General features: G+C 40.7%; 1 protein-coding gene across 7 annotated transcripts in view; it reads left to right on the forward strand.

The window, feature by feature from the left end:
* Window positions 1-23,382, forward strand: part of Evi5 (ecotropic viral integration site 5) — a 141,893-nt gene that overhangs the window by 102,087 nt on the left and 16,424 nt on the right. For all 7 annotated transcript variants that reach the window (XM_085691513.2, XM_085691515.2, XM_085691516.2 and 4 more), the window contains one exon: window positions 11,864-11,959. In XM_085691513.2, the coding sequence (XP_085547639.2) occupies window positions 11,864-11,959 (96 nt within the window). The remainder of the gene's footprint in view (window positions 1-11,863; window positions 11,960-23,382) is intronic.

The raw sequence follows: 23,382 nt of genomic DNA on the forward strand, positions 1-23,382 counted from the left end.
TCCCGAATGCTGGGATTAAAGGTGCGCACCACCACCGACTGGCTGGTTTCCTAAGAACTCAGAATCATGTAGAGTTTTAAATATCTGTAACAAGAGTAATTCATTGTTAGTTAAACTACAACTTATAAGAAACATTCCCACCTTTTTGTGTGTGAAAGCTGATCTCTTCATTGGTACGTTTGTCAGAAATACCTCTTGTGCATTTCTCTTTGTAGGTCTCTGAAAAAAAATGCTAGGAAAAATGAATCCAATTTCTTCTTTTTATACTTTTCAGAACATTATCCTATGTGTGTTTCAGAACATATGTCTTTATTTTATAGTTATCTAAATGTATTTTCATTTTCTTCAGGTTACAAAAAAGACTATTCAAACTTTGTGTCTATGACTTTAAGTTACAGGAAACTGTTTTGAGGATTCATCAGTTGTACAGATCAGTGTGATTTGTTTTTAGATGTTTCAAATGAGTCACACGAAGTCATGGAGAGGCTACCACTTACCACAGTTACTGTTCTGATTAAATTCTTCATGGGGCTGAGTTATAAATCAGTAATCACTTATTAAAGTTTAGTGATTAGTCTTGATGTTTCAGTATTACTCCGTCCATTAATCAGGGTGCTGCTTGCCAACTGCCTTACAGTCATTCCGTGTGCAGTCACAGTTCATGAGACCGTTGACTTGAGTAGTTGAGTTGAAAATGACAAAATAGAGTTTAAGAATTCCAACCATGCTGTAAGCAATATTGTGGCCTGTCTGACCGTTGAACCTAGTTTCATAATGCAGCCATTAATATGTTATTTAACCTTTAAAATAGTAAAGAGATGGCTTCTCAAAGTAGAGGAGTTTGGCTTTCAGCAGAGAGAGAGAGAACAGTGTGTGCCTGTCTTGGTGAGCTGCAGCCTCTTCTTTGGTTAAGTTTTTCATCTGCAGCTGTAACAAATTACTTGTAAAATGTAAGCTCTCCACTTGCATTTGAGACTGAGTAACCTGCCTTGAGTCATGACCCTGCTAATACCACAGCCTTCTGTAATACTACTCCCAGAGAAAACCCACATCCTATGTATAACCTTAGATTTATTTTGAAATCTTTATGAAAAGAACATGGGGAGATTACTAATTGTTTTTGTTATTTCCTTTATGGCTGTGATGTCTACTTGTAAGCAGTATTTTTCCTTTTAACAGGACTAAAATGTCAGGGTCTAGCAAATAATTATTTCAAATTCTAAAAGTAAAACATAAAATTTTAATAACTGTTATCATGTAAAAAATTTATCGTATGTCAGGCATCTGATGAAAACTCAGAAAGGGGAAAGCCAGTGAGACTTAGGGCAGCCAATGCATATGTGTAATCTAGAAATCATTAACTGGATGATACTAGTAAACCACTGAAGGTTACACACTGAAGTTGTTGTTGTTGTTGTTTTTAATGTGCGTTGCTGCTTTGCCTACATGAGGGTGTCGGGTACCTTGGAACTGGAGTTATAGACCACTGTGAGCTGCCGTGCGGTAGCTGGGAAGAGCAGCCAGTGCTGAGCTGCCCTCTAGCCCCCTTTTTCCTTCTGAGACAGAATCTTGTGTAGCCCAGGCTGGTTTTGAACTCAGATCCTTCCGCCTTGTCTTAGTGCTGAATTCTGGCATGTGCCTCCATATGGTTAATCTCCAAACATTTTAAAACGTATTAACCACTGCTTATATTTTTCTTTCTATTTTAGATTTCTTTTGTGTTCTTTTTAAAATTTAATTTGTTTTTTTACTGTGCATGGGTGGGTGTGAGTGTGGGTGTGTGCACATGGAGAGCAGGGACAACTCTGTAGAGTCAGCTCTTCCCCCACCATGCTCAGCCCAGGCTCTCACTGAGCCGTCTGCAGGCCTTTTGCCTTTTGCTTGCTTTATGTGAATTCTTTCTTTCTTTCCTTCTTTCTTTCTTTCTTTCTTTCTTTCTTTCTTTCTTTCTTTCTTTCTCTCTCTCTCTCTCTCTCTCTCTCTCTCTCTCTTTCTCCCTCCCTCCCTCCCTCTCTCCCTCCCTCCCTCCCTTCCTTCCTTCAAGATTTATCTATCTCTCTATCTATCTATCTATCTATCTATCTATCTATCTATCTATCTATCTATCTATCTATCTATCTATCTATCTATCTATCTATCTACCTATGCAGAGTTCTGCCTGCACACAGAAGAGGGCACCAGATCTCATTGCAGGTGGTTGTGAGTCACCATGTGGTTGCTGGGAATTGAACCTGGGTCTTTTAGAAGTGCAACCAGTCTTCCTAACCTGAGCCATCTCTCCAGCCCTTTTTGTGAATTAAGATAGCTGCATAGATACAAAATTAGTTTTAACACAGTGTTTTTATTATTTGTATGTGTATGTGTTTTAGTGTTAGAATTTGAATCAAGTTACCATGTTTTTAACAATGGGTAATCTTACCCTTCAGTAGAATGGTTAGACTTCAGTATTCTCTGGAATCTTCCACATCTTTTAAGAAGAATAAATAGTATAAGACATACTAAATGAAAAAGAACAAAATTGAGACAGTTAATTAACCATTTAACGTGTTATAAATATGTTACAAATGTGTTTCATGACCATGTTTGTTAAATATCGCATACATATATGATATGTTTAAAAATATGCTCACTTGGGGACTGGAGAAATGGCTCAGCAAAAAACCACTTTCTGCACTTCCAAAGCACTAGAGTTTGGTTCATTGGGCAGCTCTGAATACCTGTAACTAAAGCTCCAGGAGGTCTAGCACCCTCTTCTGGCTTTTGTGGGTAATAGCACACATTTTGCATATGCAAACATGAGCATAGTTTTTAAAAAATTAAATATGTGCATTTGTATGTATTATATGCATATTAATATACATGTTTAAATAAATTAGCATATGACCATTTTAAAAAGAGAGTGTGTTTGCCTTAAAATTAATTTGAAGTGTTTATGCTGAACCTCATTAAAAATGTTGCAGTATTGCCTCTTAGGAAAATAGAAGGCTTGAAGATACAAAAAGAGTAGAGCCGAGGCTCTCTCTGTCTGTGAGTTATCTAATTGCTGTTACTTTAAGATAATCATTGCTAGAAAGAAAGCAAGAGTTATGACCTCCAAATGAAAGGAAAAGCAGCAAAGGAAACTGCCGCACTCCCTCTTATCTGAGAGCCTTTGGGCTGTTTGGTTTCTGTCTGCTTCTCTGGTACGTTTTTACCACATTTACCTTCGCCAGTTGGGTCCAACAGGGCCTGCCTTTTTCCTCTCTATGTTAAAGGCTGCACTGCTGTGCGCAGTGGTTTTCATGTTCGTATGAAGGCTGTTGCTCTTGCTGCTTCTTATATTTTCAGTTCTTTGCTGTGTGACTTTTTCATTGCTGACTCCGTTTCATCGTTTACATTTCAGCCTGGAGTCTCCCACCGACTCAGAGATTCCCCATCGTCTTTGTAAAGTAGCCTGCTCTCTGCCCAGTTCCTTTATCTCATCTCTTGTTCTGTGTGTAAGTGTGTGCTCGAGTGTGCTGTGGCTGACGTGTGTAGATCAGAGGACCCCTTGTCTACTCCTTACGGTTCCTGGGGTTGAAATCAGTCTCCAGCTTGACAGCAAACACCTGTAACCATTGCTGTCTCAGGACTGTATATTATATTGTATAGGCCCTTATCAGTATTTGAATTATCTTTTTAAGAACTAGCTGTTGTCCAGCATGGTGACCATATCTTTAATCCCAGCACTTAGAAAGCAGAGGTAGGCAGATCTCTATGAATCTGAGGCCGGTCTGTTCTGCATAAGCAAGCTCTAAAATAGCCAGGGCTATATAATAAGACCCTGTCTCAAAAACAAAACGAAAGCCCATAGGTACATAAGTTAGAATTTTGTCCAATTTAATTCTGAATGCCTATACCCAGTCTTCTGAATGCTGAGATTATATCCATTTGCTTCCATGCCCAGGTACCAATCTTTTTTTTTTTTTTTGAGTACCTGCCATGTAATAAACATTATATTTGGTTTACTATGGCTTCTCTTTGTGTTGAAAGATGATTTTAAAATAGTATTTTATTTGGAGTTTTATTAGAGTTCAGAGTGCTGTTGACTGAACAATGCACAGGTTTGCATTTTGACTCTTTTGAAAATTAGTGATAAAGAATTAAATATGTAGAGGGACTGTTGTAGATAAAACAAGGCTAAAAGTAGTAAAGTGCCAGCTATAATCACAAACTTTGGTTTGACTTTAGACAGTAACAAGGCATTTTCAGTCCTTTCCGGGAGTTGAATAGGAACAAGTTTGATGGTTTATGGAATTACTGTTAATTTAGACATTTGTAATGTTTGTAGGCCAAGTTATATAGAACAGTTCCTTATCCCCAGACAGTGCATAATCGAGTATGTAATAGTAAATGTCATGATATCTTATGTCCAGTGGTCACAGCAGTCTGTGTGCATAGCTGTACAGGTAGAAAATTGGAGAACAAGCGAGACACAGTGTTCATTGCGGTGGCTGGAGGACATGGAACTGTGTGGTTGTCTCAGCTCTTCTGTTGGTTTGAGAAATTTGAAAACTAAGGTGGGGAAATTCAGGCAGATGTGAGAGACGAGGCGCCTTGCTATTCGCCTCCTGATCTTTGAATATTTTCCTACCTGGGCTATTGCTGCTAGTGGGTCAGTTACGAACTAATGGGTCAAAATCTCAAAAACAAAACTTGTTGATCTGATTGTGTAGAATATTTTAAAACTTGTAGATCGAAACATGGCTTTTTAAAATCAGCTATCTTCCTGTCTAAGGAAGTGCCCTTCCTGTGGCAAGATAGGGTAAGTTTTAACCAACATTGAAACAGATAAAGAAACAAACAAGAATGGCCTTTTAGGCATACCCCATGAAATTTATCTCAAAAATCGGTCTGGCTAAATTTCTAGATTTGAACAAGTCTGAGGGCCTGTCTTTTCTTTCTCTCGCTTTCCCAGTAGTTCTAGTTAAGACTAAAAGTACTAAACTCACTTTTTCCAGCCACTGTTGAAGCAGCTTGATGCTGTCTCTTAGTTGATGTGCAAACTTCTGTTACCTTAAAACATTCTTTTCAGCATGGCTCCATGCACACGTTTGGTTTTTAATTTTGATGGTGTGTTGGTGTACAACAGGTACAGGTGGAGCTGCCTCTGAGTAAAGTTTCCCTCTCTGCCTGACCTTACACATAACTGCATATGTGTGTTTTCTCACTTCTAGGGAACCAGCATCTGCTAGTTTTTTTCTAATAAGCCGCCAGAGAGTGATACATCCTTAGCATAGTCTGTCTCTTCCTGGTGCTTCCTCTGGTAGAGCTTCCGGTGATTAGGGGACAAAATAAGTGTGACTGAGGTCGCCAGCAAGCAGTCGGGTGAACACGAGTGTCACACCTAGAACAGTAACCACCCAGGACACGTCGGTGTGCTGTGCTGCCCGACAGTCCCCTTCATTTCCCTGTCATACATAAACACTGGCGCTTTTGAATGTCCAGAGAATTACTTTTGTTTATCAAATCTTTGATATTTCTTCATTCTTTAGAGTATTTCTTAATTTTTAGTCACAGGATTCATATGTGTGGACTTTTCTTAAATCTTAAACAATTTTCTTAGTTCTTCATATATTATCAAACTTAAATAATATTTTCTAAACTGGGCGGGGTGGATCACACGTTTAATCCCAGAAATCAGGAGGCAGGTGGATCTGTGTGTTTCTGAGGCCAGCCTGGTCTACAGAGCAATTTCTAGACCAGTCAGGACTACACAGAGAAACCCTGTCAAAAGCTGAGTTAAGTATGACAGAGATTTGAGTTCAGAAGTGATCTAAGCTCTTGGATCGACCAGCTGAGACCAACATGGAACAGTGTGATGTGAGACCGGCAGCAGAATTGGAAGAGAGCATTCAGTTACTCACGGTAATTTGAGAATATTTACTTAGAGTATATATTTTTTATTGTAGCTAAAAGAAAATCCAACCTAAATTGGCTTAAGTAATAGAGATTTATTTCCCCTTATAACTTCTAAGTCTAGAGGTAGAGTGCACTTCAGGTGTTGTAGGAGGCTTCTCGTTTGTCCTCAGTCACCCAGACTCCCGAAATAGTCACTCAGAAACTGTATTAATTACATTACTGCTTGGCCCGTTAGTTCTAGTTTCTATTGGCTATCCCTTACATCCTAATTTAACCCGTCTCTATTAATGTGTGTATTGTCACGGCACTGTGGCCTACCAGCAAGGCTCTAGCTGGCAGCTCGCGTCTTTTCCCTCTGACGGCTACATGGTGTCTCTAGACTCGCCTTCCTTCTACCAGCATTCAGTAGTTTTCTTCTCCTATCTCTGTTCTGCCCTCCTGTAGGTCCAAGGCAGTTTCTTTATAACCAGTGGTATTCCCAGCATACAGAGGGGAATCCCACATCACTTCAGGGATCTTTGACTACAGATCCCAATTGCTGTTTACCATGGTTCTGTAGGCTCTGCCTTCTTTGTTTTTCTAGATGAACTTTGCATCTGTGAACCAATGAGTGTCTCTCATCCATAGTTACTGCGTTGACAAGGGGCATTTCCCACTTGTAGCATCATGGCAGCATTCAAAGAGGCCAATTTTGGAGCATTTGGGGTTTTAAATTAGGAATGCCCAACCTGTATGATGACTAAACTATATAAATTAAGAAATTAAAACTTATTGTGTAGAGTTTGTTGCTTTTTCTTAAAACACAGTTCTGAAGGTTGAGCTAGATGCTGCACACCCAGCCCCCAGGAGTTTTAGAGTAGTCTAGTTTTAGAGTAGGCTGTCCCCTTCATCTCTGTGACATGTTGGAGTGCAGTGAGTGTGATTGGTCTCATCACATCCTAACCATGTGACTAGGCTGATGGAGTCTAGCAGACACGTTCATCACACTGGTTGGCAGAGATTGGTTCAGTGGTTGCTTAAATAGTGTGACTTTTAAAACTTTTGGTGAAGTTTTATATTGTGTCTTCTTATTCTGGGCATGTGATACAGGTTGGACATCTCTAATCTGAAAATCTAAAATAAACTTTTTTGAAGATGACACAGTGGAGCAAATAGAAAATTCCACATGTGACCTCTTGACGGGTCTCAATTTGTAATTTGATTGAAAGTATTTCCTGCGTATGTGAGCAATGAGGTTATAGTGTGTACGAGGTGTGGTGGTGCACTCCTACGTATGTGAGCAATGAGGTTATAGCGTGTACATGAGCGGGGTGTGGTGGTGCACTCCTGCGTATGTGAGCAATGAGGTTATAGCGTGTACATGAGCGGGGTGTGGTGGTGCACTCCTGCGTATGTGAGCAATGAGGTTATAGCGTGTACATGAGCGGGGTGTGGTGGTGCACTCCTGCATATGTGAGCAATGAGGTTATAGCGTGTACATGAGCGGGGTGTGGTGGTGCACTCCTGCATATGTGAGCAATGAGGTTATAGCGTGTACATGAGCGGGGTGTGGTGGTGCACTCCTGCATATGTGAGCAATGAGGTTATAGCGTGTACATGAGCGGGGTGTGGTGGTGCACTCCTGCATATGTGAGTAATGAGGTTATAGCGTGTACGTGAGCGGGGTGTGGTGGTGCACTCCAGCGTATGTGAGCAATGAGGTTATAGCGTGTACATGAGCGGGGTGTGGTGATGAACTCCTGCATATGTGAGCAATGAGGTTATAGCGTGTACATGAGCGGGGTGTGGTGGTGCACTCCTGCATATGTGAGCAATGAGGTTATAGCGTGTACGTGAGCGGGGTGTGGTGGTGCACTCCTGCGTATGTGAGCAATGAGGTTATAGCGTGTACATGAGCGGGGTGTGGTGGTGCACTCCTGCATATGTGAGCAATGAGGTTATAGCGTGTACGAGGTGTGGTCGTGCACTCTGTAGCCACAGCACAGAGGAGACTGAGGCCGGAGATGACGAGCTGCAGGCCTGAGCCACAGAGTAAGCTGGGTCCAGTCCATATCACTTAGCAAATCCCGTCTCAAAATGAAAACGAGTGTATGAGGAGCAGGTTAGTGCTAGAGCACCTCTGTGACACATGAGGCACAGGCTCAGTTGCCTGTACTGTAGAAATAAACCAAAGTACAAAGGTTATAAAAATACACAAATGCATTTTATGTTCTAGGTTGGGGTTTGTTTCAAAGACTTCGCATTATACATATGCAAAAATTTCAAAAACTGAACTATAAAACACTTCTCTAGTTTAGAGAAGGGATAACTTAATCTTATTATTTTTCATTTTAAATTCCCAGGGGAAAACAATGAAAGTCTTATTCTACTGGAACAAGATGTAGATTTGTATTTATTTTGCGTGTATGTGTTGGGGAATCTATCTCAAGTCCCCCCCCCCCCCCCCCCCCGCACGTTCACCACATACCGTGTCACTGAGCTGTATTAAACCCCACCCCTGTGGCAGGGTCTGTTCAGCCCCGACTGCTCTTACACTAAGGATGCCCTTGCTTCCAGCCGCCAAGTGCTGGGATTATAGCTGTGGGCCACCATACTTAGCACAAAACGTAGATTTTAATGCAAAGTCAGCAAACCTTTGGAGGATAGGTATTTTTTCACCAATGTAAACGAGATACAGTGTGAACCATGTGTACTATTTTTAGCAAGTGGTGTGGAGAAAAGGGGAGCAAATTCTGCATTAGAGTGATTTCTTTCTCCAGGTGTTATGGACATGTACAGACACACAGTGAAGGCATTGTGTAATTAGCACATGCAAGTCACTGTCTCCATCCTGTTAACATTTTGTTTTCTTAATTTCTCTGTTGCTTTACCAGATATTAATTTATCCATCATTCTAGCCTTCTTACTTTTTGGTGCATTTCAAAGTAAGATTTATTATTTTTTGCTCCTGGACACTTAAGCACTCATATTATTAGCAATGTGAATTGTTGACCCTTTTGTTAAAGCTTCATACACAGATTCTTTGATTTAAGGCTTAGCTCAAATCCTGATGTAGATATTCTCATGCCAAAGCTAATGAGATGTGCATCTGTGCCTGTTAACAAATACCACTTTATACCCTTGCGATCCGACAAAAGGTGCATGTGCCAGGTCTCCTTAGCGCATTCATGGAGTCTTGAGCTCTTTCTTTACCAGTTGGTTTGATGTAGTAAACCAGTGACTGGCAATCTGTTGTTATCAGCCGGACCAAAAGAAAACCTCAAGAATGCACGTCTCTGGCAGATTTATTAGTGTAGCTGACACTTTCCACCTGCTTATCAGAAACAAACATACAACACTACTCGAAAGTAGGAAGCCATAAAATACTTGGAAAAGACTTAAACATTAGGTAATTGAATGAATTGTTTTCACAGTGATGTTAATTTAATATGTAATTCTCAGAATATATATATATTTCTTCAATATATATTGTGAATATATGTTATGCTCTTACACTGAAAGAGGGTCTTTACTAAAGATGCTTTAGAATAATATTTAACTGAAAGCCTGTTTGTAGGACAGTAAAAATCAAGAATTTATAGATTTATTTATTTAATGACAAATTTACACATTTACACATTTGTCATTAAATAGCATTTGGAGCGTTTCTGACTGACTGACTGTTTCCACCTTTAAAATATCAGTGATACCTCCTTGAGTGGACTATTGAATCCAAATACTCAGGCAGGGCTCTTTAACAGGTATGTTTGCATGACTTGTATGCTGCTGATTCGTGACAAGTGTTCTGGACTCCTACTGGAGCTGCTCAGCCATTCTTCCCCCACCCCAGTTTACCCTTCATGCCTAACAGTTGTTACTCATTTTACAATTCATATTTAAATCTAAGTATTATCCCATAGTCCATTGTATCATTAGACTTAATTGAATAGAGGTTCCCCCCCCCTCAGAAATTCCTTTTGTCTAGTAAGTACACGTGTAAGGGACATGTGTGTTTGGTTGTGTGGTACTGAGGACCGAACCGAGGACCTCACTTGTGCCAGTCAAACACAATACCATTGAGGTTTATCTTCAGCCTTTGTTTTGTTTTGTTTTTGTTTGTTTGTTTATTTGTTTGGGAGTTTTGTTGGTTTGGGAGGAGTTCATATGTATTTTGGATGGCACTTTTTTTCACAAAAATCTTTTTTATTTAAATTTTTGTTTTAGATTTATTTTTATTTTATGAGTGTTTTGCATCTATGTATGTATATATGTATGTTTTGCGTCTGTGTGTGTATGTGTGTAGACCACCTGTTTGCATGGTGCCTGCAGAGATCAGGAAGGGTGTCAGATTCTTTGGAACTGAAGTTACAGGTGATTGTAAGCCACCATGAGGGTACTGAGAATCGAACCACAGTTCTCTGCAAGAAGTACTTTGAGCACAGAGGCATGCCTCCATTCCTCTGCCTTTTTATTGTAAAGATTCTCAGATGTCCCTTTCCATCAGTGCCATCTTTCCTCCAGAAAACTCTACTGCTCTAGAAAATTTATTTTTAGATAAACCCTAATAACCACCTTTGGACTCCGTTGTTTTAAACATGCTGACCCCTGTCTTGCCAGAGCAGTGTCTGCATTGCAGGTGCCCCGTAGACGAGAGTGGGCATAAACTGCTCTTCTACTCATTCTCCAGCCTCCAAGCCCGAGGTCTCTGTGTGTCTTCCTCACACTGTAAGAGCTTATCTTGGGTTAATCATCTTATTTGTGTTGAATTTTATAACAGCCCACGTCTTCCTAGTAAGGGAGTTCACTTCTCATTTAATCAAGATTGTAGATATGATAGGATAGGACAGTCAGCCACACACCAAAGGATTGCTTAAGACACCTACTGAGTGACTGTTACAAGTTCGTCTCCCGTGCTGCTGGGATTGGGATGGAGACTGTGTCCTCTGCAGTGTCTGTCATCGGCTTCATCTCAGTGAGCTTCCACATGCTCCCTGTGCTCCACTCTCGACAGCCACGAGCACCCTGAAGTCCGGTGCAGCGCTCACCGGTCATTTTCTGATGCCTGTGCTTGTTTTCTTCTGTGCCTTTAAAATGTTTAAAAAGTGGAATGAATAAAAAAGTGGTTAGTTTAGACATTTATAAATGATCAAATACCATGTTTTTAAAATATTTAATAATACAATTTATTTGAAATATTAAATAAGTTTAGTAAACAGAGTATGAGCTATGTTTTAAATTTCTATTTTAAACATGAATCTGTAGGTGTATGTATGAAAATGTTCATATGTGTCTGTGCACACAAGGATACATTTTGAAGGCTGCAAGCAAATGATTTAACTATATTGTCCTTGGAATTTTGAATTATGTATAAATTGTTCATTTCAATTTGTTTTAATTTTGCACAATGAGAAATATATAAAACCAAAACAGGTTTAAAAACAAACTTTAGGAGTGAAGAGAGTTGGCTCAGTGGTTAAGAGCACATCCAGCCTTGCAGAGGGCCTGAATTCTGTTCCCAGCACCCACATGGCAGCTCACAACCACTTGTAACTCCAGCTCCAGGGGATCCAACACCCTCTTTTGGACTTGATAGACACTTGTACTTATATGTATAGACATGCACAGATAAATATAAATTGTAAATAATCAGTTTTATTATGTATAAAATGTGGGATGATCAAAAATCAGATGCAGCTAAAATTATAGGAATTTAACGGAGGGGAGCAGAGAAAAATATAAAGCTCAATAGAAATCAATAAAAGAGAAAACGAATTTAAGGAACAGAATCATTAACTTGGATGTAAATACAAAGGGCTGGAGCACATTTCATGAGCTCTTTTCTGTCACAGTCCCCAGTAGAGTTAGCAGAAATTAAAGTAAAATGTAAGTAAAGATGGAGACCTGTGAACAAATCCAGGACATGTTCTGCTTAAAATACTTCAGTTTGTGATGTGAAAATTGTTGCGGATTCTGATTTTGCTTTGTTTCTACTGTTGCAAAACAGAAAGAAGAGGGCAAGCTCCAAGGGCAGCTTAGCAGGGCTGACTCCAGCCAGTGCATTCGGGAACTGAAGGATCAGATAGCAGAGCTGACTCATGAGGTGAGTGATAGATGTCGGTCTTCACATATTTCTACTTCCTTCCTCTCTTGATGGAACACTTATTACTGACCTTTTCAGCGTGGACATTGTCTATGAATCTATGACATGGTTATGAGCAGCTTAGAAGAGTGCCTTTTTAAGCAAAGATTTTTATGTTCAAATATTAAGGATTTGCCTTAAACTTTAATAACTTAAAATGATCAATTCCTGGTATGTATCTTATTTTCTTAATTGTGATCTGAAAACACTTGGTAGTCACCCATGTCTTCAATATTCTGCAGTTATATTAAAATTTCCGTACCCCTAACTGACTGGATTTGTGGTGTTGCCGTTGGGTGGAGGAAGGTCTTCTCCCCCTTCATGGTGCTCTTACTGAGATTACAAAAAAGGATGCTTGCCTCATATCAGTTCAACAGATTTCTTTGCCTTTTAAACTGGCACTTAGAATCTCTAACATTCAGCCAATGAAATTTCTCAGAATTCGACTAGCTCTTAAACTAATTTAAATGATTTACCCAATCCGTTGTGACTGGGTCTTTTTGTTAGCGCAGCTTAGATCGATTTCCTGGTCTTTACTATTTTCTCGTGCTATGTATTCAGCAATACAGATAAAACTGTGTTTCTTGTTTTGAATATTTGTAAAATTCAAAATCCCCATAATGAGATTTGAAAGGATAGCATAAACTTGATTTGCTTTTAAAAATGAAAAAAGGAAACTCCTTGACCACTATATGAATCTAACCCTCAGAGGAACGAGTGTGGGCATTGCCCTTTCCTGGCCTTGCATCCTTCGGTTGAGGCTGAGTGTTTGGTGAAACAACTTCCTGAAGGTAGTTAGCGCGAATATTCCTAGTGAAGAGGAAACAGAACTGAAAACAAATTTGACAGATTCACAAGTGGTTCGGTTCCATTTCCTTGGGTACATCAGGGCTGCTCCTATCAACGTTAGAATTTGATGACAGGTAGCATTTGAGGTGGTCAGGATCTTATGTGTGCCTTGCACTGTTAGTGAACCTCTAACAAATAACTTGTTTGTCTCTGTCACTGTGGGTGTTCTGCAAATCCTCCTCTGGGGACTTCTCCTTGTGCCCAGAGTATGTTCTTAAGGAATTCTGACTGAAATAAAGCAATTTCCCGTAAAGTGTAAGAAAACTAATATTGTTGGATTAAGAAAATTATATATAAATTGATTATATTTCTAAAACTAGCCTAAAAAATCAATCAACAGGAATTAATTTTGCCTGTCACATTTGACTAAAAACAAAACAAAAAAGGGTTTTCTCATCAAGATAGAAAATTACTAACCTGAGGTTTAGCTTTAATGCATTTATTGATCTGCAGAGGCAGGATCCTGTATTGTTATCTAGATTGATTTCAAACTTTCAATCTTTTTGCTTCAGCCTCTAGCTTTGGAATTATTGGTTTGCTCCAGTAACTATGTATGCATGTTGCAAGGTAGGGGTGTGTGTGTGTGTGCATGTGAGTGTGTGTGCGAGTGTGAGTGTGTACGAGCGCGCACACTTGTGTAATAATGACTTTGAAAGCAGTTTCTTGTATAAACTTGAAGAGAACTAATTTTTAAAGCATAGTGGTCTGTTTAAAAGCTAGATTCAAATTAAGGATTATAAATTTGTGATGAGTTGCAGTTCAGAAGAGCCATAATCCTGGTTTTAAGAAGTCCCTGGTGAGTCTGGCACAGTGGTGCGCACCTTTCTGGGACAGGCTGATCTGTGAGACCCAGTCTTGGGGATGGCGGACGACAGGGAGGCTGAAAACGTGGTGGGGGCTCAGTGGAGTCAGGATCCAACTGAGGGTTACAGTGGCTAAGTCATCAGAGTAGACCGAGAAGAAGGGAGGGAGGGATATGGAATCCCTTGAGGTGATCACTTGGAGATGCTTTTCCTCTGTGTTTCGCAAGTAGACTTTAATTCGTTTACCTGTTTTAGTTTATCACAAAAGAGGCTAAACAACAAGTGGAAATTTAAACCAAGATACTGGTTGAAATAGACTGACTGCCTGATGGGCTGAGATGGCTTGGTGATTAAGAGTGTTTGCTGCCCTTTTCAGAGAACCTGAGTTCAGAGACACAACCGCTTGTAATTCTAGCTCCAATGGGTCCGTGTCCTCTCCTGGCATCCTGAGCACCTGCGCGTGCACATTCCCACACAGACAGACACATACGCACACTTACCACCAAAATAGCTACTGCAAAGACTCGGTGGTTAAGAGTGCTTCGTGGTCTGGGGTTCAGTTCCCAGCACACACCTCACATGGCTTGCAGCAGACTGTAGCTCCAGTTCCAGGTGATCCCGTGCCCTCTGGCCTCCTTTGGGCACTCATACATAGATGTTGTACATAAATTCACCATAGTCTCACATATTTACACATAAACAATACGTAGATAAACCTTTTTAAAAATTGGTAGTATAATTACCATTGTCCAGTTCTGGGATCTTACTAAGGGGATTAAATACTGTGTCCCCTTCATAGTTTAAAGAAGGTAGTTAGCCAAAGTCAGTCTGACTGTGGTTGCATTTGTATCCTAGAACTTGCTAAATCTTTGACTTTCAATATGAAAATTTTCACTTAAATATTAGTATTATTGTTGATCGTGTGACTGTTAGCAGTCACTTTGTTAGCTGGTATTTGTTCTTACTGAAGGACATCCCGAGAGAAACGTGGCACAGTTGTCTTCCTCTGCAGATATGGCACATACATGTTATAGCTGTGACCCCTTCCCATAGTCAGCTTGATGAAGCAGATTGTTCTTAATAAATGTCTGGATACATCGGTGGTCTATAAAACAGTGGTGGTCTATATCTGGTGAGCACTCACCACATCAGAAGATTCATTTTTCTGTTGCTGACCTTGGACGATCACTTCCCAATGTGGTACCGTTTTCAGCTGCGTGGATTGCACACTGAGACTCAACAGTGGTTGAGTATTTTCCCAAGCAGCATACAAGAAGCAGCTGGTTGAACCAGAATCAAATCTAGTTCAGCTTGTGCTCCCTATGCAATGTATTTATACAGACATTAGCTCTAATATCTGAATCCTTAGAAGTTGCCATTAGCACATGAGCTGTGATATCCTCCCTGGAACATCTCTGTAGATATCCAGAAGAGACAGCGTTCTTCTTTAAGATAGAGAGTCACATGTAGGCAGTGAGAGGTTCGAGTGACGAAAGGAAACCCATGAACAAAGCTTTGCTGATGTCTACCTAGAAAATATGTGGTAAATATTCATTTTTAAATTCTTATGTTTCTGTACACCTGAGCCAAAGATGTGGTTAAATGTGACCAAAAAATATTCTTAATGCCCTAAAAATGCTTTATACAATTTTAATTGGTATGTTCACTTTGTTTTTAAAGGAGAATTTTTAAAAATAAAAACTAATAATTAGGTGACAATGTACCTAATTTTCTAAAAAACTACCAGTAAGAGGCTGGAGAAATGGCTTAATTGTTAAGAGCACTTGCTGCTCTTTAGTGAGCAGGAATTCCCAGCACCCACCTGGACGGCTCACCACCTTCAATGCCAGCTCCAGGGGTTATGACACCCTCTCCTGGCTTCGAGGCCATTTGTGCTGTATGCACATGAACAAATACAAGAATGTGTGGATAAATAAATTTTTAAAATGTATATTTTAAATGAATGTTAAAGCCATTTGAATTTGAATATATTCAATATAAAAAACATTTTAAAGACTGGTAGCTGGGGATGGTGACATATGCCTGTAATCCCAACAATATGAGGCTAGGGCGTGAGGATCTCTAGGCTACAGAGTGATCCTGCCACAAAGAAAAGACTCATTTGGACAGTAATCTTTAGAACCAAAATATTTAGCCAGATATGACTGTGCACACTTTTAATCCCAGCACTTGGACATGGAGACAAGAGGATTATGAGTTCAGAATCATCAGCATCAGCACACAGGTAGTTTGAGGCCAATCTGAGCTAAATGAGGCTGTGTCTCAGAAAGCAGAAAAACAACACATAAACCAGCCCCCAAAATACTTGAGTAGACTGTATTGTTTGTTTCTCTCCATCTACCTTTGCATGGGTCCCTGGGAATCAAACCAGGTGATCTTGCTTGTGTGGCAAGTTCCTGCACCACTGAGTCTTCTTACTGGCCTCCATACCTTTAGCTGCGTGCCTGTTCTCCACTGTTTGTTTCTGTGCATCTTCATTTCCTTTTAGATACAGCAGGGCTCCAAGAATGTTCCTTTGTTTATGAAGAATAGCCAAGAATAGAACTGACGTCCCTGCCTACATACTGCATAGACAACATCAATGCAGTTCTGGAGACAGAATAAGGACTTTCTAATAAAAGTTTTCCTGCTTGTCCTGATGGCTGGTAATGGTTGAATTTAAATTATTATGTAAGTTATAAGTTGTCATTTGTTTTTAACCATTGGAAAAGATTAGTTTTCCCAGAGCAGCAGCTTCTAACTACAAAGGAGTATACCCTTAAAATTAGCCTTGCTTTCATTGGCTCAGCATAGACACTCACACCAGCTTTGGGGCAAGGACGGGCTCCAGGAACAGAGCAATCAATCATATATTTACCTCTGAAAATTGCCTTAAAATCCTTAAATGTTTTGTGTGGTTTATAAATCTTAGAACATCTACTTATGTTTTTAAAACTAAGTTTAATTATCGTGTATAACTTTATTTAGAACAATATCGCTACATAAAATGCTTGTTTTTGCATTCTTACTTTTTTGAACCTGGGAATCAAACCCAGGTCTTGCGTATAGCAGTAAACATTCTGCCACTGGACTACACGCTAAATACTTAGGTTACTTAGCATTGCCACTGTACTACATGCTAAATACTTAGATTAATTAGCGTTCCATCACTAATGAAATGCCAAAGAGTAATGAACTTATAAAGACAGAACAATTAGTTATTTTAACTCATCAGGTATGTAGGTACCAGTCAGCGATTGGTTGGTTCTGTTCTTAGGGACGTTTTTGAGGCAGCACGTCATAGCAACAATGTGTGGAATCCCTCATCTCGTGGCCTGGGATGCCAAGGTATCTACATTGAGGATACCATTAGGGACACTGCCACAATGGCCTTCTTAGTTGCTTGAATATGCTTTCTCCATCTCTCACTCTTCTGGTTCTCTCCTCTGAGTGTGTGTGTGTGTGTGTGTGTGTGTGTGTGTGTGTGTGTGTCATTATGGGTGCTCAGTAAGCACCACATCACCGTCCATGCTCAGTCTAGCACCAGACCCACACTATGGCAGCACTTACAGCCAAGATTTAAGAGTTGTGTATTTTTAGGTCTGAAATGTTTTTAAAATTTATGTAGAGTTTCACTAGATATGTAAAGAAAATTAGGGTCAAAGACTTAAGGAACTTACTTATAATTAATTACACAGTTGTTGATATATTAGACCAAATGCATGTACCTACAAAAGGCTTCATCTATAGCACCCCACTCCTACAACCCTGATGATATGTGTGATTATATACATTATTAGCATACAGAAAGTTCCTGTTTGAATGAAAATGAGCCACTTCTCTCGGAACATTATATCCCGAGAGCAGAAATGTAGTTTCACCTTGTATTCCTTTCCTTCTTCTACGGAGTTTGGACTTTCATTCATCTGAAACTAGGAAATGATTCCCTTGACCTTGCCCGCTCCTCAGGTTTTGGTGGCGCACCCTAAAATCTTAGATATAAGTGTCTTCTAGACCAAGGCCGCTGCTGTTTCCAGCCAGAGCAGGAGTGGATGGGAGCAGTCTCCACAGCTCACACATACCTGCTGCTAACAAGTGACTGCACAGCCGCAGACGTTAGTCTAACGGCTGACTGTGTTCTCTGGAGAGCCCAAGCTTCTGCTGCGTAGTTTTATTGTTTTCCCATGTACAGGGCTGTATATCTTTCTGCTCATTCCCTGCCTCAAAAAATAATTTGCCACATTCAGGGAATACTATTAATTCTACACAGTCTACCTTGTCTTAGTCCACATTCAGGCTTGTGTTGTACTATATGAAAAAGTCTTCCCAGCCCTGTGTATGCTGTTGGTTACAGGTACTTTTACCTTCTTAATGAAGCATGTGCATCTGTAGTATTGCTCTCATTAGAAACTGGTGTTAATTCATAAGAATTCTTAAACATTAGGTCTGGTGGATGGGGCTAAGATGATCCAAACCCTGCTTCAAACTCAACTTAAAAAAACAAGAGGAAAGGAACCAGAACTTAGAGAAAACAAGAAGAGCTCTTAGAAATATACAGATTTGCTGAGGATTTCTAGGAACGGTCTGGAGAGATGGCTCAGGGATTCAGAGCACTGGTTGGTCTTTCAGAGGATCTGGTTCAGGTCCTACCCCCACAGCAGCTTATGATCTGTTACTTCAGCCTCGGGATCCCAGCACTCTCCTGACTCTTGAGGACATAAGGCATGCACATGGCACATATACATACATACATACATACGTACATACATACATACATGCAAAAAAACTCATACATATAAAATAGGATAAATCTTTTTAAAAAATTTAAGAAATAGAACAAAATTGGAGCAAGAGGCCAATTTATAGAATATGGGGTTTGGGTCTCATACTTAGACTTCTAAGGTCAAGTACATCTCTTCCAAAGACATAGCACCCTGGCCACAGAGCAATGACTAGAATGTTGAGCTGTGCTGTGGGCCAGCAGGGGAGACTGCAGCTCTTGCTGCCGTCCTTGGCTGTGCATAGTCCCATGAGACTCGGAGTCAGCCTAACGTGGACACTGACGGAGAAAGAGCCTCTCTGCTTTCTACGTCCTCTGGCTTCTGAGAGCCCTGCCACTGTAGTAGGAACTCATTTTCGTGACCACTTCTCTTGGAGATCACACTCTTCCCAATGGGAATTTGGCCAATGGGAATTCTCTCAAGCAGGTTCCAGTGTTGAGTCTCCCCTCCATGTACCCATCTTTCCCCTGTCACCTTCATTAGTCTGTCATTTCTGGGTTTGTGAGTGTCTGGTGGCATTTCATGCTACATGAGAATATTTATACTCCAGTGTTTATTAGTGCTGATCAATAAACATCTTAAGAGATGGTCCTAAATTATCCGTGACAGTTAAATGGCCATATAAGGGTTACAAATCCTGAGGCAGACTTGATGACTTACATGTAACTCCAGTGCTCAGGGGGCTGAGGCAGCAGGATTACTGCGAGTCAGAAGCCAGCCTGAGCTACAAGTAAGATTCTGTCTCAAGAAAAAAAATAGAGGAAACTAAAGCATGCCATGTAGAAGGTTGGGTGCAGCAGCTCGTGTCTGTAATCCCAGCGCCTGAGAGTGGAGCAGGATGGCCAAGGGCACCAGGCCAGCAGGGGCTGCGAGTGAAACCCATCTCAAAATTTAAAAAAAGGAAAAAAAAAGGCTGCCTACGTTACAAAAATTAAAGCAAATGGAGGTATTTTTTTTGTAGGAAAACAGCATACTGTGAGCTCTATGAAGGTGTACTCTTCACAGTTCTGTAACAGTTATTAGCAGGTTGAATGAGGGTGGGATAGCCCTTCAGCACTCCTAAGGAGATCATGCAGTTGCCTGCTCTTAGGACAGGAAACCTAGATGTCTGGAAGCGTCTCGTTTACGTGTGCGTTCCCATGATTATAGCAGCAGCATTGAGTGATACTCACAGGATGCGCTTAGGGCTTCGTTCAGCTTGGTAAGGAGCAGTGAAAATAACCCACAGGGCGGGCGTCTCCTGCCACTTTCTTTGGGGCTCCAGTTCTGAGGGCAGGCATCTCCTGCCTCTTTCTTTGGGGACTCCAGTTCTGGGGGCTCCAGTTCTGAGGGCAGGCATCTCCTGCCTCTTTCTTTGGGGACTCCAGTTCTGGGGGCTCCAGTTCTGAGGGTAGGCGTCTCCTGTCTCTTTGGGGGTTCCAGTTCTGTACTTCATGCTCATTTTTAAATGATGTCTTCCATTTAAAAGCTGACGATTCCTACTCTTTGTTTAACTTCTGCCTTTTTCCTTTTACTATTGTACCATTGTTTCCAGGAGATCCATAAATCAGAGAGAATGATGTTACTTGGTTCCCATGCAGCTTATTTGATTCTTAACAGCAGTTTTGTTTTGTGCTCAATATATATTAGGTATCTATTTTGTTGTTGTTGTCATCGGGGGCATTTTAGTGTAGTTTTGGTTGCAGATTTTGCATGGCTTTGTTCTCCATCAGGCTAGAGATGATGTGGAGACATGTGTTTAGACATGTGGAGGACTGGACTCTAGGCCCATCTTTGGCACTGATCCTGCGACCTTAAAATGCCAGCTAATTTTTATGTCCACCCAGTAGTGAACATTTCAGCATCTTTAGTTCCCAAGCACGACTTAGATATTGTCTTGGCACACGATCCTCTGAGGCTGGACTAAGTGAGTATATGAAAGTCATGGTATAGGTACTTGAACCTGGTAGGGAAGGAAGGCGGTGTGGCAGTGTGGTAGAATCCCATGGAAGTGTGGCCTGGAGCATGTCAGAAGATCATGTGGGCTGGAGAGGTGACTCGGAGTTTGGGGGCGCCCCTGCTCCAAAAGCTGGAGGACCTGAGTTTAGATCCCAACACCCAAGCGAGAAAATAGCTGTGGTTATTATTTTGAGTGGTGAAGACAGGTGTATTGCTGTGCTTGGTGGCCTCTAGCCAACCTCCAGGTTCAGTAAGAAATCCTCTCTTAAAGGAATAAGGTAGAGGAAGGCAAAGCAAGACAGCCGGCATCTTTCTCTGGCCTCTGCACACATGGTTTGTGCTCTGTCTCTCTCTCCATGCCTTTCTCGTTCTCTCTCTCTCACACACACACACTGGCCTCTTTGCATACTTGGTGTGTGCTCTCTGTCTCCGTCTCACATGCATACATATATACATTTTTTTTGCTTTTTCAAGACAAGGTTTCTCTGTAGTTTTGGAGCCTGTCCTGGAACTAGATCTTGTAGACCAGACTGACCTTGAACTCATGTAGATCCACCTGTCTCTGCTGGGATTAAAGACATTGCACCACCACTGTCCGGGTAGATTTTGTTTACAAATTAGCCTTCTTTTCATCCATGGTGTTTAGTCTGTCTCTCTCTCTTTCTGTCTCTCTCTCTCACACACACACACGTACACACATACCCCTCCAATCTGGGACTGCCTATTGCTGTATATTAAAGAAAAGTAGAATATAGCCAGAGAAAGGGGACCAGAGGATATTTCAGAGGGGCATATATGTGAAAAAATTTAAGGCAAAAGCTCCCAAAAGAGACCAGGAAGGAGCTCAAAGGTGGGGGAAAAATCAAAGGTGAGGTTCCTGAAGCCAGGAGAGGAACCTCACTGATCACTTGGTTTTAACGTGGAATGAAAAGAGCTTTCGTAGAAAGTGATTGGGTAAAGACAGACATTTGTTTTTCTTTGTTTCATTCCCCCACCCCCTGAGCTGGAATTGGCCATCAGGGCCTTGCATGTTCTAGACCCTGTCCAGCCCTGAGCTACATTCCCAGCCCAAGCAAAGCCTCTGTAAACAAGAGGAGAGCCACAGATTCAGCCTAGTTCCTTGGTTATGATTTGAGAGAGTTTTGGATCCTATTCCTTTTGAGATCTTGGTCTATAGTGTGAGTTTCAGAGTCTCAGAGCCAGTTTGACTGTTTTAAATTCTATTGAGATGCTGTTCTATTTGCCGTTATCCAATCTAGCACTTGACACTTTTCTTTTTCAAAAAAAAATTTTTCAGTGTTTATTTTTATCTATGTGCATTGGTATTTTGCCTGCATATATTTCTGTTTGTTGGATTCCCTGGAACTGGAGTTACAGACAGTTGTGAACTGACATGTGGGTGCTGGGGATTAAACCCAGGTCCTCTGGAAGAGCAGCCAGTGCTCTTAACCACTGAGTCTTCTCTCCAGCCCCATCTTAAATTTTTTTCAATGTTTATGTATTTTTTTTGACACTTACTTTTCATGCTTCATATTCTTAAATTAAGAGGGCTAGTTTCTTGAACTTTGATTTTGGATTATGGCTAGTCTTTTTAAAATTTTGTTTACTTTTAGATTTTGAATTTATGGGGATCTGCCTGCCTTTGTCCTTCTAGTACGAGGATTAAAGGTATATACTTCCATGCCCAGCAAGTAACTTAATTTTTATTTATTACTTTTAAAAAATAAGTACATAGTGCTAGCTTTTTTTTTTTCAAATTAGGAATAGTTACTAAGTATCGGTTAAAGGAGCTTTGATAAAAGCAGAACTGCTGGCTCTCAGATTTACTAAGCACAGAGTTTTCAGCTGTGGCTAGAGGTCTCCAAGGCAGTAAATCATGTGCTTTTCATGGACAGTATCTCACAGATGCAGTTGGACGTGAGATAATCAGATTTTCTCTCCCCACGAACAGAACAGCTGGAAATGTCTGCCAGTGTCCGCGTCACAGACTGGATGCTGCTCTGCTGCCTGTCTGATTTAAGTTGTGGTCAGCGTGAGGAACCTGTGCTGTGATAAGATAGCGCTCATGAGGTCATGTGGTTTGCAAGTGCCCAATCTTCACTGAGCAGCTGGCAAGTCTCAGGGTGGAGAGGAGTCCATGCTGACCTAGCCGGGAGGAGGGGGAGGGGTGGTGATGTCTTACAGCTCCCGAGGAAGTGGGCACTACAAGTCATTTATGAGCTTGTTTTATAATAATAAAATGCTTTATACTTAATTCTTTATTCTTAATACCTCAACCTAAACCATTAAGCTTTTATTGCAGCATTTGCTTTCTTTTTAAGATGAAGCTGAAGGAGCTAGCCAGCCATTGTTTTGTTTCTGTTGAGGGAAGAACTGCCTGGAGAAGGTTACATTGTTGGCGATTTTTATCAGTTGGAAATTACTTTCCAAGTAGAGTTACTTATTTTCAACCTGTCAGTAACTGTTTGAGTCGTACAGACTGACCACCTGGTTTTGTATGAGTAATCATTTTATCAAGGCAGTTGTGTGCTCAGGTTTACCATGTACGGTTTACAGTGAGCTCTGGGATTCTCTGAGCACCTAGAAAGAAACCCTGTAATCAGCAGTAGCCGCTGCTTTACCTCCAAAACTCCTTCCCCTCTCCTTTGGCGCTCATTGATCCCCTTTCTGTCTCTAAGAGGTTCCTTGATCCTGGACATGTAATATAAATAGAAACATGTAATATTTGGCCATATGTAACTAGCTTCTTTCACTTAGCATAATGTTTTTAAGAGTTATTCATATCATACTAGGTGTCTCTGTTTCCTTCTTTTGTATTCTGTAATATCCAAAACTATGAATATGCCACATTTATTCATTGACTAGTTGATAAACATTGGCTTATTCCCATTCTGACTTTTATGAATAGTGCTACTGTAAATATTCACATACAGGCTTCTGTGTGAATCTTTACATTTGAGTATATACTTAATAGTAGATTTGTTGGGTCCTACATAAGTCAGTTCCACATTCC

Source organism: Myodes glareolus, chromosome 8 (assembly GCF_982192425.1).
Source record: "Myodes glareolus chromosome 8, mMyoGla1.1, whole genome shotgun sequence".
Lineage (NCBI taxonomy): Eukaryota > Metazoa > Chordata > Mammalia > Rodentia > Cricetidae > Myodes > Myodes glareolus.